Raw genomic sequence first — 15,953 nt, 5'->3', positions numbered from 1 at the left:
TATTTTTAAACAAGTGAAAAGTTTGATGAACATCTACACCTGTTCTTTGAACATGAGGTAACACATCAGCCTGGAGAACAGAACTTATTTAATAAAAATATTGCAAAAGACCTTTTTCACCTATCTAGCTGTAGCCTTGCTTGAACATTATATATTGCACTTGTGCTGACTGGATGTGGGAAATTGTGTTTGATTTTTGCAGGAACCGCTATCTACTTCAAAAGAAAAAGCAACACAATTTTAACTTTTTGATGGTACTTTTTAGAAGTCGTTCACTCTTACCAAAAACACAAGTGTGCAGTTTGTTCCGAAACAACCTCTGGAAGTATTTTCCCGTTACTATCATCTCCAATTCCAAAATTACACGATGGTGTGAAAACTGTTCATGCTGTTTTTGCAAATTGGCATGAATATTTAAGGAAAGATGATGTGTTAGGTAATGCTGGATAAAAGTAACAGCATGAGGCCACAGAACAAGTGCTAGTTCAGTGCTGCTGCATTTTCACGTGACAGCAGAGTATACATGCATTTCACATGCAGTCATGTGTTGGAAACTTTTGGTCACTGAAGTCCTTGCATGTGGCAAGATAGTACAATTTCATACAGTACCTCAATCGCCAAGCATGAGGTGTAAGGAAGAGCACTTGTGTTAATGAATCCCTCTGTTAGCCAAGCAACTACAAAGAGATTACTTCAAAGACACTTCATTTAATCAACAGCTTTGCAGAACAAAGTAGTCTGAAAAGTCTGCTACCCAACAGCTAGGACATCAATTCTTCAGCCCGGGAAGAAACTAAGTCTTTGAACTGAACTCTTGTATTGCTAAATGTCTTTGTTTTCTTACCCTGGTGTTACAAAACTAGCTCTTCATGAACAGGCTAAGCTGCAGGTTCTCCAGAGTAAGAATGTAATCCAGACAGCATAATGGTATGGTCATGATTTGGTATGTGTAACCCAGAGGATCAACTGTTACGGTGTATGTACTTTAGTTCTGCTGCATCCAGTTGGGAGGGTGGTTTTGCGAAGATGCTGAGCTAATACTGTATTGATATAACCCTGTAGTTACGGAGTGCCCTACTGGGAACTGCTTATTAACAGTAAGTTTTTTTTACCTAATTCTCTAATGCTCAGCCAGTATTTCTGGAGCTTATGAGGTACTGAGAATCACCTCACTGCTGTGTGGGAGGCCTAGAAATTCCCTTATTATTTCTTCTAGTTGCTTAACATTCAATTTTTAAAGACATTCAACAGGAATTAGATTTTTGTTGTTTGCTGTGACTTAAATGAAGTTAGGAAGAAAGCTACCTCAACTATTTTCAGAGTGCTCTCAGGGTAACTTTCCAATATAAAATGGAAAAGATGTAAGTGTCCCAGTTGTATAGCAGTGTCTTGGGGCAAGGCAATTATTAGAAGAAAATTTGCCTCTCACCACTAACATGATTACTGTTTGCATTGAGAGTTTTCTGAACAGTTGCTTTGACCAGTCTCCCTTTAAAAAATGAAACCCCTCCCTTAATGAGTATGTTTGGCTTTTCATGTATGCAACCGTATTTTAAACGGGGTAGTTTTTCCACCTGTTTGCAACCTGTTTTCTCCCTCCCATTTTTCTGGACCTGCCATGCTGCTTCTTCCAGATTTTGATGCTAAGACATTCTATCCAGTCGGGTCACATCAAGTATAGTTAAGGGGAGAATGAAAAAAAAAAAAGCCCTGCAATTTCAAATTATAACACGTAATGCTAATAACAAAAAGACACACCACAACCCACCCTGAAGCCTTCCTCAGTCAAGGCCTTTTACTGTTCTTCCCGTGATCCTCATGAGGAAACTGCTGCTCTAACAGTAATATTCCCTTCTTCAATGGATTGATTCTATTTCTGACCAATTAAAGATAACAATCCCAAGTTAGATTTGTTTTTTTGTTTGTTTTGTTTTTGCAGTGCTGACGGTAGGCTTCTTCAGTTGCCAGTAAGTTTAAGGAAATGACAAAACTTTCTCTGTGCTACTGAAGTCTTGGAGAGGACACCACTAAGGCAAGCCCGTGGAGTGCTCCTCTGCTATCATCTTCAGAACAGGCCTGCCTGCAGCCAGCGTAACGAGCCAGATAGCAAATAAGGCAGAACAGGGACTTGACTGCCCAAGCAAGCACAGGTACACCTGGACATTTAGGTCATGCATCCAACCTGTCTGCTCTGCTAGGTGGCCTCCAGGGAGAGCTGGGTGGTAGATCCTTCACAGTCCTAGAACAGCCTCAGAAGCTTGAGGGCTGTTGCAGTTCTTGCCCCTCTCGCACTGCAGTTGCAGCACACAAGTGCTGCTTCTCAGCACAGCTGTGCACAGCAAACTGCCTGGTGTAATGAACCCCCCATCATTTGCTACTGACTGAAAAATACTCTTCCTCTATTATAATAATATACAGTCACAAGAAGAAAACAGTGACACAGCCTTCAGTGTCTTTATGCTCTGTAATTCCAACACTCTGTTTAGCAGTAAGCTTTTATTAAGTAGATTGAGTTAAGCATTACTGAATTTGAGGAACAGGTACAGAAATAGAAGTTCCAACATCAGTGTTAATTATGTAACACTCCCCAGTGGTTACTGATTGTTTTTTCAGAAGAAATGGTTATTTAATATTCATCATGATCACCCTAAAACATACCATCATCCTCGTCCTGGTGAGTTTGCATTTACCTGATTCTACCCTCTATTAGAAACTCCATTATAAAAGGACAGTTATCATGTGGCTGGCTGGCAGGAAGGTCCACGTTTGTCTCTAAAACTTTAGGACTGTTCGAATGCTTAAAATGAAAAGAAAAAATAAGAATTACAAATATGTCCTTTTTCTCCCCTCCCTCCCCTTCACTGTTGAGACATACTCTCACTTAACTTCAACTTCTTATAAAAATGAAATTATACCTATAATAAATATTTATTTAAAATCCTGCCTAAAAATGGGTTGCTAAATGCTCATTATTCATTTTTAGTTCCTCCCCCAAAAAGGTGTACTTAAAATGTAAGCCTTTTCAAACTACGTGTGTCAGTTTTCAGTAACTACCCAAGAATATTGATTATGAAAAATCAATATTTACAGGATTTCCCTCTTTTGGCTGCTTGGAGAATTTTAAGTAGCTTTCATTATTACTTTCATAGGACATAATCATTTTGATGATTTATTCCTGCATGAGCATAAGATTTTGTAACTGGGTAAGGGGATCAACTGCTGGAATAAATTTGCATAGATGATGCAGTGTTTCAAATTTGTAAAAGGTACAAATGTAGTTAATGTTAACTGACTTATCCAAATTAGGAACACAGATAAAGTATCAGATAAAGCAGAGAAAGTCATTTTTGAGGAAGTTATAATATCAATATGGATTGAGGTCAAACAAAGACTGTAGTGGATTCCTGCAGTAAGGCTGGTGCCTATTTACCCATGTGCAGGTAACCAAAGTATGGACAGAGATTCCTGCATTCATGTAAATACGTAGGAAGAGAGAGTCTTTTTTACTACAGCACTTCCTTGTCCACTATCTGATTCTTTCTTGAAAACACCTTCTGAAAAAGGATGCAACCTGGACTGCTGATAAGCTGGTTTCTATTCTAAGGGACACCGGTAGCTATGCCAGTCTATGAATTTCCAACAAGTTACAGAGCATCTCAATAAAATTCTTATTTCAAAGAGGCCTGCACTTGACACAGCAGAACAAACTTTAACATTTCTCAGGTTAAAACTGACTAATCCTTTCGCCTTGGATTTTAACCTGCAGATGCAAATCCTGCCAGAGCATCCCCAGGTAGTCTCTGTTTTCCTTCAAGCACATCCACACCTGTATCTGTACAGGGCTTCACAGGCATCACCCAATATATCCTCTGATGAGTATACCCTACACTTTGAGCCTTGTGCTACTGCTGCAACCCAATCACAACCGCTACGTAGTCTGCTGCTATGAGGGCAGCAAGGCTCAGTAAGCATCCAGCAGGTTTTTCACCATCTGCAGTGGATGGCAGAAGTTTGCAGTATGAACAGTCTAAACTCCTGTTAACCTTAATGAAGGCAGAAGCTGCTGTAAAAGCGATCTGGCCATATTAGGAAGTACAAACTTGACATGTTGGTGTTCTACCCCAGTTCAAACTAGAGAAAAATATATATAAAAAAAAGTATATCTAAAGATCATTCTAAGTGACTGTTTCTGCTGGTAATCTATCCTAAATAATTGTTTGAAAATACACTGAAATCTACTATTTAGTTAACAGCTAAATTAGACTAATAGCTTAATGACTTGTAAAGATGTATTTGTGATAACTCTCCTTCAATCTCTCTACATTTATTTTTTTAAGGAGGAACGTTTAAGCAATACTTTTGGAAATGGAAAGCTAAGACTGGCTTGTCCCCTTTATCAATTTTACAGACCTGCATATTTCCCTTAGACATTGTTGCTTGTTTTTCACTCTCTGCCTGTGTTCTGGCATGTGGCTAGGAGCTCAGAGAATGTGCATTTGTCTCAGAATAAAAGTGCATGGTACCTGTCAGCTCTTATCCTACCTGTTTAAAACATGACAGTGGGCAGGGAACCTGTATTTTGACACTGTCCCATCAACAAACATCTACACCTTTCGGTATTATGAACATTACCTCTTTCCTGTATGCATCAGCTCAAAGGCCTCGTTAATTTTGTCAAAAGGCAGGGTGTGAGTCACAAATTCATCCACTTTGATCTTTTTGGACATGTAGTCAGTCACCAGTTTAGGCACATTGTCTACGCTCTTCCAGCCTGAAAGACAGTGAGTGTGCATTTGTTTTTGCCCTTTCCACCCACCTCTGTACAAAGAGGAAGGAAAACATACAACCCTTATACGGGTTATCATCTGATAAATGTGAAAAGGAACCGAGATTGGTGGTGTTTGTTACTCTTGCTCTACTCAGGCAGTGAATAAGGAATGTAAGAGGGCAGCTAGATCTGGCAAGGGCACACATTATCCAGACACATTTGTGCACTAACCTTTCACTAGGTATTTCAACATTTGGCATAGAGCAGCCCTCACCTGGGAAAGCATGCACTAACATCTCTATCAGCCCCTTGCGGCTGTAAAAGTCTCAACAGGTTTCTGGTTTGACAGCAGAAAAGGTCTATCAAGACTTTGTTGCTTTTTATTTTCAAGTTCTTTTATAAGTTCCCATTTTAGCCCCGCAATTTGCTTACTGACTAAGCAACAAAAACATCTTTGAGTTCACACCTCCCCAAAGACCAGGTCCTTTACTGCATCCCAAACCTTGTGCTAATAAGAAAGCAATCCCGCTATACCACTGCTATAGAACTGAGTAGCAGGTGGTTATATTCTCTCTTTGAAATACATGAGATCTTGTATTTCATGTGTTTATTTCAATGTATTTATCTGTAGCTGGTCTGTAGGAACATTATACGTTCTTCCCGCATTTAACCCACAGCAAATTACTTTTATCCCCAAACCAAAAGAGTTACCTCCAAACGCGGTCCCTTTCCACGTCCGCCCAGTTACTAACTGGAACGGCCGCGTAGAGATCTCCTGACCAGCAGCAGCTACTCCAACGATCACGCTGACTCCCCAGCCCTTGTGGCAGGCTTCCAAGGCAGCCCTCTTCACAGAAGAACAGGACAAAAACAGACCGTTTACTGCTAATGTTTATGCTATCTAGACTGGCACAGGTTGCACTTCCTCGCCCCCAGTTAATGAATCGCCACATTAGTGTTTAAGGAACAATAAATCCCCTGACAATTTTGTTAAGTTTCCCATTGGTTCAGACTCCTTATACTGTTAAAGATTGCTCTTTTTACATCCCATCTGGCTTCCAAAAAAGCCACTCCCCTAGAAGCTGGGATAAACTGTAAGCAGAGACAATGTAGACCATGTTACTGACAGATTAGAACTGCTATTGTCATTGCTGAAAGCCTCGCCTTACATTCAGCAATACTTCTGTGATTCTAAAAGTTAAATTCATTATCTGGGGGAGAAGGGAGATTCTGAGCAGTCCTTGAGATTTTACATTTGTTAATTATCGTAATTATTATAAGCAAATTAATTATAAGTAAATTATATATTGTACATTGTACAATACATTTTATGTGGTTTTTGTTAATTTTTCAGCAGCTGAAAACTCAGTATTTCAAAGATAGAAAAACTTATGTGAAGAAACAGAATTTGCATAATTAGGGTTTGATGTAAATTGTCCTTTTTAGTCACAGCGGTTATCACTACTATTTAAACAAAAATAGCATGGCACGTTTCCTGTAACAAGCAAGCAGCTCGGTTTCCTGTTTAGCTGAACAACAAAGTGGCAACCAGCTATGCCCTCCCTCCAGTTGCTGCTGTTATGCACTCACTCACCATGACTCCAACGTTACCAATGCACTCAAAGGAGTAGTCTACGCCACCGTCGGTCATTTCAACCAGCACCTCCTGGATTGGCTTCTTGAAGTCTTGAGGGTTAATGCACTCGGTAGCTCCAAACTCCTTGGCTTTGGCATACTTATCCTTGTTAATGTCAATGCCAATGATCCGGGATGCTCCCGCAACTTTACAGCCCATAATAACTGCCAGCCCCACTCCTCCTAAACCAAAGACAGCACAAGTGGAGCCAGGTTCCACCTAGGTGAAGAAAAAGCCATAAGCAACAGAGAAAATTCTTCCACATGAGTGAAAAACACAAGTCTGTTACGAAGAAAATGTGGGGGTAAATATATATGGTTACAAGACTTTATCGCTTAGATAAGGCAAACTCTATGGAAAGTTTATAGAAAACCTCTTTATGTGCTAGGCTTTCCTTTTTGCCCAAATACTTGACTTCCGTAACCTGCCCTAGCCCCATGTGTGCTCACCTACTGTCTCTCTCTCTCACCCTGACCTTCAAAACTACCAGAATGACTTGCATCAAGATTAAGAGGAGTTGGAAAAGTAATTTCAGGAAAAGTAAAGTTGGTATTAAAAGAGATGCAGGATCTTCTACATGGATTTTGTCTAACCCTCTAATTTTCTTCTGACCTGATCTGCCCTTTATGGAAGTTTGAAATTCTTAGTTTAATTTCACCAGCTAAAGAGCATAAAAACCCAGAAATTTGGTACATCATGGCTACAGTCTGTATCTAGTCTGTAATCTAGTCCCTAAACTGTTAGTGTACTTTGGCTCAGGCACAGTTACACAGAAAAGCCAGAGACAACCGCAGCCTTTACCTTGGCAGTGTTAACAACAGCCCCATATCCAGTAGAGATGCCGCAGCCCAGCAGACACACTTTATCGAGAGGTGCTGCAGCGTCTATCTTAGCTACGGAGATGTCAGCAACCACGGTGTACTCTGAGAAGGTGCTCGTCCCCATGAAGTGGTAAATCTGCTTTCCTTTGCAGGTGAATCTGCTGGTACCATCAGGCATGAGTCCTTTCCCTTGAGTAACTCTTAAGGCAAAGACAAGAAAGTAGAGTCAGAGTCTTAAGCAGTAAGTACTCTCACTAGACAGTATTGTGTAAGTAGCACAGGGATATAGTCGCATAATTGCACCGTAATTTTTGGAACATTCCAGTAAACCCATGAATTTACAGAAATTAGACACTAGTCTCCTAACAAACACTTCATGTTGTTAATTCCTCCAAGGAAGCATGGAAAGAATTGGGAGTTTATCAGCACGTTGACCCTGTTAGCTACCAGTTCTAACTGCTTGTGCCATGGTACCACACTCCCATCTTCATTCACCTCCTTTAGTCTACTTCCCTCAAGCAGCAGCCATCAATTATGTCCCTGGGTTTTTGGTTTTGCGAGACCGTTTTCTTCAGAATGGGATCTACGCTTAAATCACACTTACTTTTTCATAGTAATTTAAATAGTATGTCCAAACAGCGGTCACATTACTACTATGGCCTGTTGCTGGCAGAGTGGCAGCACAATTGGGTTGAAACAGAGAACCTCCAGCTGAAACTGGGGCACAGTAACTTTACAGGTGAAAAGAATGAACAATAGCTCTTAGTTAATGAAAGGAGATGCAATATTCCTGGGGGCTGAAGATAGTGACCAAAGCCAAATACTCTCCTTGACCACAGAGACTCATCAAAGTACCACTAGGATCCACTTAGTGCATGCAAGCTAGACAACCCATTAAACGGTATTAATGGTATTATCAGTCCCAGCAATAGAGAATCCTTCCTGGCTGAGATTTACCATCCCTACTGCTTATTGGACCCAGCTGCAAAATCAGCAGAGAAGCATGTATTAAGGAAAAAGAACTCTCTCTATAACTCTGTACCACTCAAAGCCTTCAGTGTTTGCAGCAAGAGCTAAATTCCCTGAAGTATTTCCTTTAAGTATGGATTAAATATAGAGTCAGAGCATTTATGTTTTCAAAGCTGTGGAAACAAGCTACCAGCTTACACCTTTACAAACGTACAAACAAAGAAACAGATTTATTTAAGAAGAAATCTTAAGGAAGAATGGAAAGTAGTGTCTGACTCCTTAAAACATGTACTTTCTTACTTTTGATAACTAGAACAGGTATACGTTGAACAAATACTATATTGTATGTCAAGATAAAAAGCATACAGACCTTATCTTTTGACACAGATTAGTTTTAGGATTCTTGCAGAATTTGCACTCGCCACACTGGGGGATGTATAGAGGGATAACGGTATCCCCTAGAGAAAAAAAAAAAATCTGGCTATTACTGAGTCAAGCAAAGCATAAAGAGAGAAGTGGAGTTATTCAATTTGTATGGCTTTTATGTGAGCAGTTGTTCATTTAAAACTGTTCATTTCTTTTTACAGTCTGCTTACAGTCCAGAGTAGCGCTACTTATAGAGTGCTAGATAAAACACTTTTTCTCATGTCTGAGCAGACAGACAATCAGAAGTTTATCGTTCCAGAACAAATAGGAACTTACTGTAAAACAAAATAACCTCAAACCAATAGTAACACAATTGTTTAAGTTGTTTAAAAGAACAGGTAACAACTTTTATCTGAAAAAAAAAATCTTCTAACTATATCGATCCAATTTAAAGCAAGAAATCTGGAGTTTTCCAATCTTTAAACCGAGTGTACATTGAATAGATTAGTATTATTCCTCAGACAAAAGAAATTTATGCAGACATTCAGAATAAAACATTATATCCTGCAATATAGCAAGTGAGTGGCCCAATTTGACAGTTGCCATTATAGTAAAGTCACACTTTTAAGGAAGTCAGAAAATTTGTAAGATGTCAGGTATTTTCTTACCCGGCTTTACTTTTGTTACTCCTTCCCCAACGCTCTCCACAATTCCTGCTCCCTCATGACCCAAAATCACAGGGAAGCATCCTTCAGGATCAGCACCACTCAGTGTATAGGCATCAGTGTGACAGACAGCAGTGGCAACTATCTATAAGTAAATAAATATAAATATATATATATAAATATATATATATATATGAGCCGAGGTATCTCGAAGAATAGAATAGTAGCATAGATTTAAATATTACCCTTTGGTTGGTCATTCAGAAAAATCGCCAATAGGAGTTTGCCAATCCTAGTAACATTTGTGATACAGCAAGCATACTTTCACTCCTGGCACAGCACAAAGTATATATCACACTTCGAAAAAAGGAAATTTGGGGGATAGTGCATCTTTTCTTATTCCACCAACTATATCCTGCTGTTGAAAGGGGTAGATGATGTCATATTGTTTCCTCAGGCAAGAAATCTGTAGTCCAAGTCATCTCAATGCAGGCTGGGTTCCTGTATTTGAAATAATCAACCCCCAAGACTAGCTATGAACTTTAGACCAGGCTCTGGACTGAGACCAACAGAAATCAAAAATGTTTTCCACAAACAGAAGATCTAAATACCACAATTTTCTTCTTTGTAAAACCGCTGAGATACTTATGAACTAATACTATCCATTCAACGTTTATTCTGTTGGTAAACAGCTTTAATACTCAGTCTCCCAAAACATAACAGATACAGTTAAAGATTGATATAATTACCTTGATGCGGACTTCATGAGCCTTTGGTGGAGCAACCTCCACCTCCTCAAAAGAGAGAGGTTTACCTGCCTCCCAGGCAACAGCAGCCCTGCATTTAATAACCTAAAAGACATCAACAAGAAAAAGAGAGGACATCTGTTAAAATAATTCTTGTTCAACCAAGCAAGGAAATGAAAGAAAGGCTACTGGCTTTTGGAAAGAATCCCAGATCTGAAATACATCATTTCAGCACAAAGGCTTAATTGGTCTACATTTGCTCCCAGAAAGCCGAGTGAATAAACCAAGATCTGAACTTCGAATGTTATTCTCTTATTGAGCAAAAGTATAATAAACCCAGGACCGCCTGGGACATATACAAACACTGCAGTGAAAGGAACAATAGGAATGGAGAGATTGCATAATAAAAAAGGTGGTTAAAATAAAACAGGCATTCATGTAAGCGGTGGCCCTTGAGCACAGAGTGCTCGTTTAGAAATTTGGAAAGCAAAGTGGAAGTCACATAACAGTCCAAGACCCCCATATTAAAGGTGGGCTTCTTGTTCCATAACAGGATGGCTTCTGAGTAGGATTTCAACAAGAACATGTGCACACACATGGCTGGTGTGCAGAGCCTGACAGTGGGGCACAGGGACTGGAGAGATGCTGCTGTAGGGTTTCTGGCAGTGAGTTCTTGTGTGCTAGCACCTCCACAGAGCCCGCACAGCTTTCTGCGAGCAAACTGGTGCTCACTGCTCCCAGCAGGCTGCTCTGCACCCACTCCTGACCTCCCAGGAAGCTTTTCAAGACAAACGGTGCAGAGTCTGCAGCGTATGGAATTGGGAAGCCCAATCCGATCACCAGCCAGGCATGCCCCGGGGTGGCTCTAAGAGCCAGCATCACAGCCATGTAGTCCAGAACAGGCTCTGGTGCTGCCATTGCTAGATATCAGCTGTAAGCTGTAAGAAGCACAGCTCCAGGTCTGTCCCGCAGAAGAAAATGGGCTTTGCCCTCTGCCGGGCACGTTCTCCTGCAAATGTGATGGTTTCTTGCTGGTCACTTGGCTGAGTCATGGGACCGAGCTGATGGCCTCACTGGTACAAACCCCAGCAGGGAACGCCATCCCTGCCTCGCCTGTCTTGGAGCAGACCCTCGGTGATCCACTCCAGGACAGCACCCAGTGTTTTGGGTACTCCTGTCCTACAACGGGACAGTATCCCCCAGAGCTGGCTACCACCCTCACTGCACCCCAAACAGCAGAGCAACGTGCAAAAATCGCTGAAACGACTGCTGCCGACCCAAAAAGGCCTGAAACCTTATAAACCCCAGCAGAACAAGCAGGGATTGCTCCCGGTCCAACTGGGGCCAAATTCCCTTTGCTCTGCTTCTTGCTACCTGGCTGAACACTGCAAAACCGCACCAGGCGCGACGCTGGGGATTTCATCACAGAAATCTGAACTGGCTGCTGGGATGGCGACGGCCGCGGGTGCACTCAGCCCGCAAATCCCCAAATCCCATTAATTTTGTTGCTAATCAAGGCCCCCCAAAGCCCCAAAGCCCATTATTTCTGTCGTTAATTGAAGCCTCCCGGTGCTGGGGGGGGGCCGGGGCGGGATGGGGGCGTGAGGGTGGCACAGTGCGACCGCGCCAAAGCGCAGTGACACAAAATGGGGGGGGACCCGGGGCCCGCGCGCCGCCTCACCCCGCTCGCCATCGCTCCGGACGGAAGGGGAGAGCGACCCCGCCCCGCTCCAAGGCGGGCACGCGCATGGCTGTTGGAGCCATTGCGGGGGGTTGAGGAGGGGCGGGAAGATGGCGGGTTCCTCAATCAGTACCTCCGTCCGTCCCTTCACTGCGACCTCATGGCAGGGCGAGGGTCTCCACCCCCCGGTCCCTGTCAGGCGCCGGCCCCTGAGGCGTTGCGGGGGGGTGCTGAGGTCCCCCCCTCCTCCAAGCACCTGGAATCAGCAAGTGCCACTGGTAGACAGTGGCACCAGCTTGCTGAAAGATAGCATGGATTTTTATGGCATAAATAATAACTACAGTATTTAATGACATAATGGCAAGTTGAACATGAGTCCTCAGCGTGCCCTGGCAGCCAGGAGGGCCAGCCGTGCCCTGGGGTGCTTCAGGTGCAGCACTGCCAGCCTGTTGAGGGAACGGATTGTCCTGCTCTGCTCTGTGCTGGTGTGGCCTCACCCCAAGAACTGAGTGCAGTTTTGGGTGCCACAGTATAAGAAAGACATAAAACTGTTAGACAGTGTCCAAAGGAAGTCTATAAAGGCTAAAGCTCCCTCACGAGGGGAGCGGAGGGGCAGGCGCTGAGCTCTGCTCTCTGGGGACAGCGACAGGACCTGAGGGAACGGCATGGAGCTGGGACAGGGGAGGGTCAGGCTGGGTGTTAGGGAAAGGTTCTGCACCCAGAGGGTGTACTCTTGATCACCCCTGCTTTGTCAGTGATTCCAAAAAGCCTCTAAGCATTCTGGTTAGCTCAACTCCACAGGTGCTCAGCTTTTGTTAGTGGCCCTATCACTGATGTTCTGGAAACTGTAAGTGCCGATTCTGGTAGATAAAAGCATAAGTACCTAAATCATAACTCCATTAATCATAACTTCTTAATGCTGAATGTCCAATTTCAGAGAGAAATGCATTGTTTTTTTCATTTCCCCTTCCCTTGCTGTTTTGTCATGTTGTCTCTAGGGTTGCCTTCTACTCTTGGAAGCCTGTGGATGTGGTATATGGTTTTGCAGCTTTCTTTCTATTCTCTGAACCATGCAAGTAAATCAGGTCACCGCACTGAGCTGTTGACTGAACTATATATGCTTTGTCATGTCTGTTTCAGGTTTATATGGGAAAGGTCTGTAGGTGAGGGCTCCCAGTGCTACTTTATTTCCTATGTTGGGTTGGTCTTGGTCTCTCATATGTTATTCTGGCAGATGTTTCGCACTAGTCAGTGTTGGGAAAAGAGGGGGGCTTGGACGCACAGTGAGCATGTGGGAGAAAGGCCTGGCAGTTGTGTTTTTGCTTGGAGGGAGTTCTCTTTTCCATGTTGCAAGGGGGAGGGAGCCCAAAGCAGCTAGGGATCTGCATGACGTCTTTTTTTATTATTTTTATTTTTTGAATTGTATTATTGTTCATCTCCTGGAGGCAGTGCTTTTTAGCAAGGTGTTTCTGTACCTTAGTTTGGCTTTGAAATGCAAGGAGATCCAGGGAAAGAAGTCTCTTGCAAGCCTGGCAAACAGTATGTGCTGGAAGAAACTGCAAATGATCTGCCAAGGTGTTCATCCCTGGGCAGCCCGAGTGCCAAAGGGAGAAACAAGGAGTGTGCCAGCATTGGAACGGGAAGGTGGTGGCACTGTAACTGCTGCCTGCCACCTCGCACTGCTGAACAGAGTGGTGAGGTATGGGTGGAGAGGAGGGGACCGACACACCTACCTGCTGGAAAAACTGAGATGCCCTCAGGGAAACATCACCTGGTTCATTTCCACAAACAGAATCAGTGCTAGATTGCCCCAGAGGTATTTTTTCCCCCATTAACACAATTTCCCAAATAAGACTAATGTGATTTAATAGTTTTGATAGATATATTTCATTAGATCAACCCTGCTGAACCTGTGATAATGTGTGCCCTCATTCTGCAAGTTCCTGTGTGCAAGTGGAACAGGGCAGATCTAGAAATTTCAGCTGTGACTACCTGTGTAAAGCAGTCTTTTTGTGGGGCATTGCTCTCCAAACCAGCCTTCTGAATTCTGATTTAGGCTCTCCTACCTTCTCCTATGAAGTACTGGAAGATACTTTTGTAGCATTCAAAAGAATTAGAAACTCCTATTGTTCTTCAAAGCAACAATTTATTTCTGTAAAATACATCGATAGCTGAGAGAGGGAGTTAGGAGAATCTTATCAAGTAGAGAGAGAGCGCTGACAGCATTAAGCTAGGATGCTACTTAGTGTCTTTGCTAACTATGGTGCATTGTACAAATTAACTAAAGCAAGAAGCCATGGGCCCCTTACCAAGGTCAGTCTCCTAATAAGAGTGTGAGCCTGTCTTAAGAAACTGGTAGAAACTGGTCCTGCGGATGGACAAGAGCCAAGGAGCAACTGAGTCTGCAGAAAGACAAGAGGTCAACTAGCGGTGACGAGGAAGAGTCATCAACCTTCATCCCCACGAACCCCAACGACCACAACCAGGAGACACTGCCCAAGCGCAGATGGGAGGAGTTTATGGAAATGACTCCTTGGAACTAATTTTAATATGAAGCGGGACAGGTTATGAATATGTATAGGTGTATTGTGGAACTTCATGCATATGTAACTCTTTGCTGCATGTAACTATGGCAAGTTGCCGCGTCAGGTGCGCACGACTTTCGTGGGACTACCTCCCATGCTGCGCAGCGCTGAATAAACATACCTACTTTACAATCTTACTGATTGTGGAGTCCGTTTTCTGCAAGTCGTAGCTGCTTGGAAAATGGAAATATTTAAAAAATAAAAAAAAATTCTTTTCATGTGAAATACTCAAAGGTGGTTGATATTTCTTTGGATAGTCCCGAGTGAATTATAAAATTCTGCTTTTGTAAATACAAATATAAATTTAAAACATTATCCAATACTTCAAAAAAAATGGTTGATTGGAAAGGAAAATGTTTAGAAGAGTAATTTCACTATAGTGACGTATAATACTAAAGCATGCCAAAGTAAAATAACTTCTCAAATCAAAGGTCCATGCTAATGTAGTGTATTTAAATACTGAAATGTTTAAAATAATCATGGAATTCTTTTCAGTAGAGATGCAAGAAGCTGGGATAGTGAATGATTTTTAGTATTTTAGGAACGAAAATGAGTCATTTGGGGATGTTCATGGTTAATATTTTTAGATCTTTGATTTCAAAAAAAATAAAAATAAAAATAAAATAAACCACAAAGGATGGTTCTTTTATGGGTTGATTCTAGTATATTGATGCATATACCATTCAAGAGAAATCAGAAGGATAAAAATAGGGGAAGGGTTATGCTGATAATTCCTTGCTCATACTTGACAGCGTCTTCTTCTGATACATTCATATAAATGTCGTTGTTAGTCCTTTGTTAGTGCCCGTGCCCGGGGCGAGCCTGAGCCACGGACGTCTGCTGCAGGCAAATGGTGGTCCTCGTGGAAATCCAGAGCTTCCTGCCTGGCCAGGAGAAGTCGATCAGCAGCACACAGAGAAAGTGGTAGGAGGTAACCGCCAGGTGGCACTGCTATAATACCAGTACTCTGCAGCGCTTAACAATTTTTCACGTGAAGAGTACAAAATAACTGGTAAAGTGCAAGTTATAATTGACTCAAGGCAGACTTTTGTAGCAATCAAATTTTGTTTCATCAAAGTTTATTGGGAGGAACTTGTAGTGTTTTCTAGGAAGCGGACTGCTGAAGCTCAATTAAAACGTAATGAGTTCTTGTGGTGTCATCTTAATTACCTGTAGCCTTAATGTTTTATACTTAAAAAGTAATGAAGAGAATTAAAGGTGACTTTTACAGCAGGGCAAAGTGAGTTCTGTGTGCAAACATGACTGTAAACTGGCAGCAAGATGGGATTTGTTAACCTTTAATAACTCGTGTGTGTGTTCATGATGTGCTGTGTAATTGCTGACCGTACTGAGAGGTTTCCAGAAGCTCAAAGGGCTGTTGACTGGGATAAGAGTTGCACAAAAAAGGTCAAAAGGTATTAGGTGTATGATGGCCCAGCCTAACCAGATCCCTCTGCAGAGCTCTCCTACCTCGAGCTGATCAACACTCACGCCTAACTTGCAGAGTAGCACTCTGGAAACTTACTGAGGGTGCACTTGATCCCCTTGCTGAGATGAATGATAAGGATATTGAAGAGAAGTGGCCCCAACACTGAGCTGTGGGGGACACCACTAGTGACTGGCCTCCAGCTGGATTTAACTCCATTCACCACAACTCCTTAGGCCTGGCCACACAGCCAGTTTTTAATCCAAGAAAGCATACGACTGCCCAGGCCT

General features: G+C 42.4%; 1 protein-coding gene and 1 pseudogene across 1 annotated transcript; both read right to left on the bottom strand.

Annotated features, from left to right (window-relative positions):
* Window positions 1-2,445: 2,445 nt before the first annotated feature.
* LOC118250534 (alcohol dehydrogenase class-3) lies at window positions 2,446-11,714 on the bottom strand. Its single transcript, XM_035552157.2, has 9 exons — window positions 11,653-11,714; window positions 9,975-10,076; window positions 9,229-9,370; window positions 8,565-8,652; window positions 7,206-7,425; window positions 6,363-6,623; window positions 5,480-5,615; window positions 4,633-4,771; window positions 2,446-2,797 (listed from the first exon to the last, which is right to left on the bottom strand). The coding sequence occupies exons 1-9, from the start codon at window positions 11,662-11,664 to the stop codon at window positions 2,773-2,775; spliced, it is 1,125 nt and encodes a 374-aa protein (XP_035408050.1). The 5' UTR covers window positions 11,665-11,714; the 3' UTR covers window positions 2,446-2,772.
* Window positions 11,715-15,895: 4,181 nt separating this feature from the next.
* LOC126913288 (alcohol dehydrogenase 1-like) overlaps window positions 15,896-15,953 on the bottom strand; it is a 14,117-nt pseudogene continuing 14,059 nt past the window's right edge.

The sequence above is a fragment of the Cygnus atratus genome, chromosome 4 (assembly GCF_013377495.2).
Source record: "Cygnus atratus isolate AKBS03 ecotype Queensland, Australia chromosome 4, CAtr_DNAZoo_HiC_assembly, whole genome shotgun sequence".
Classification (NCBI taxonomy): Eukaryota; Metazoa; Chordata; class Aves; order Anseriformes; family Anatidae; genus Cygnus; species Cygnus atratus.
Note: the sequence above shows the minus strand (reverse complement) of the source record. Positions and strands in the feature narration are given on the sequence as shown.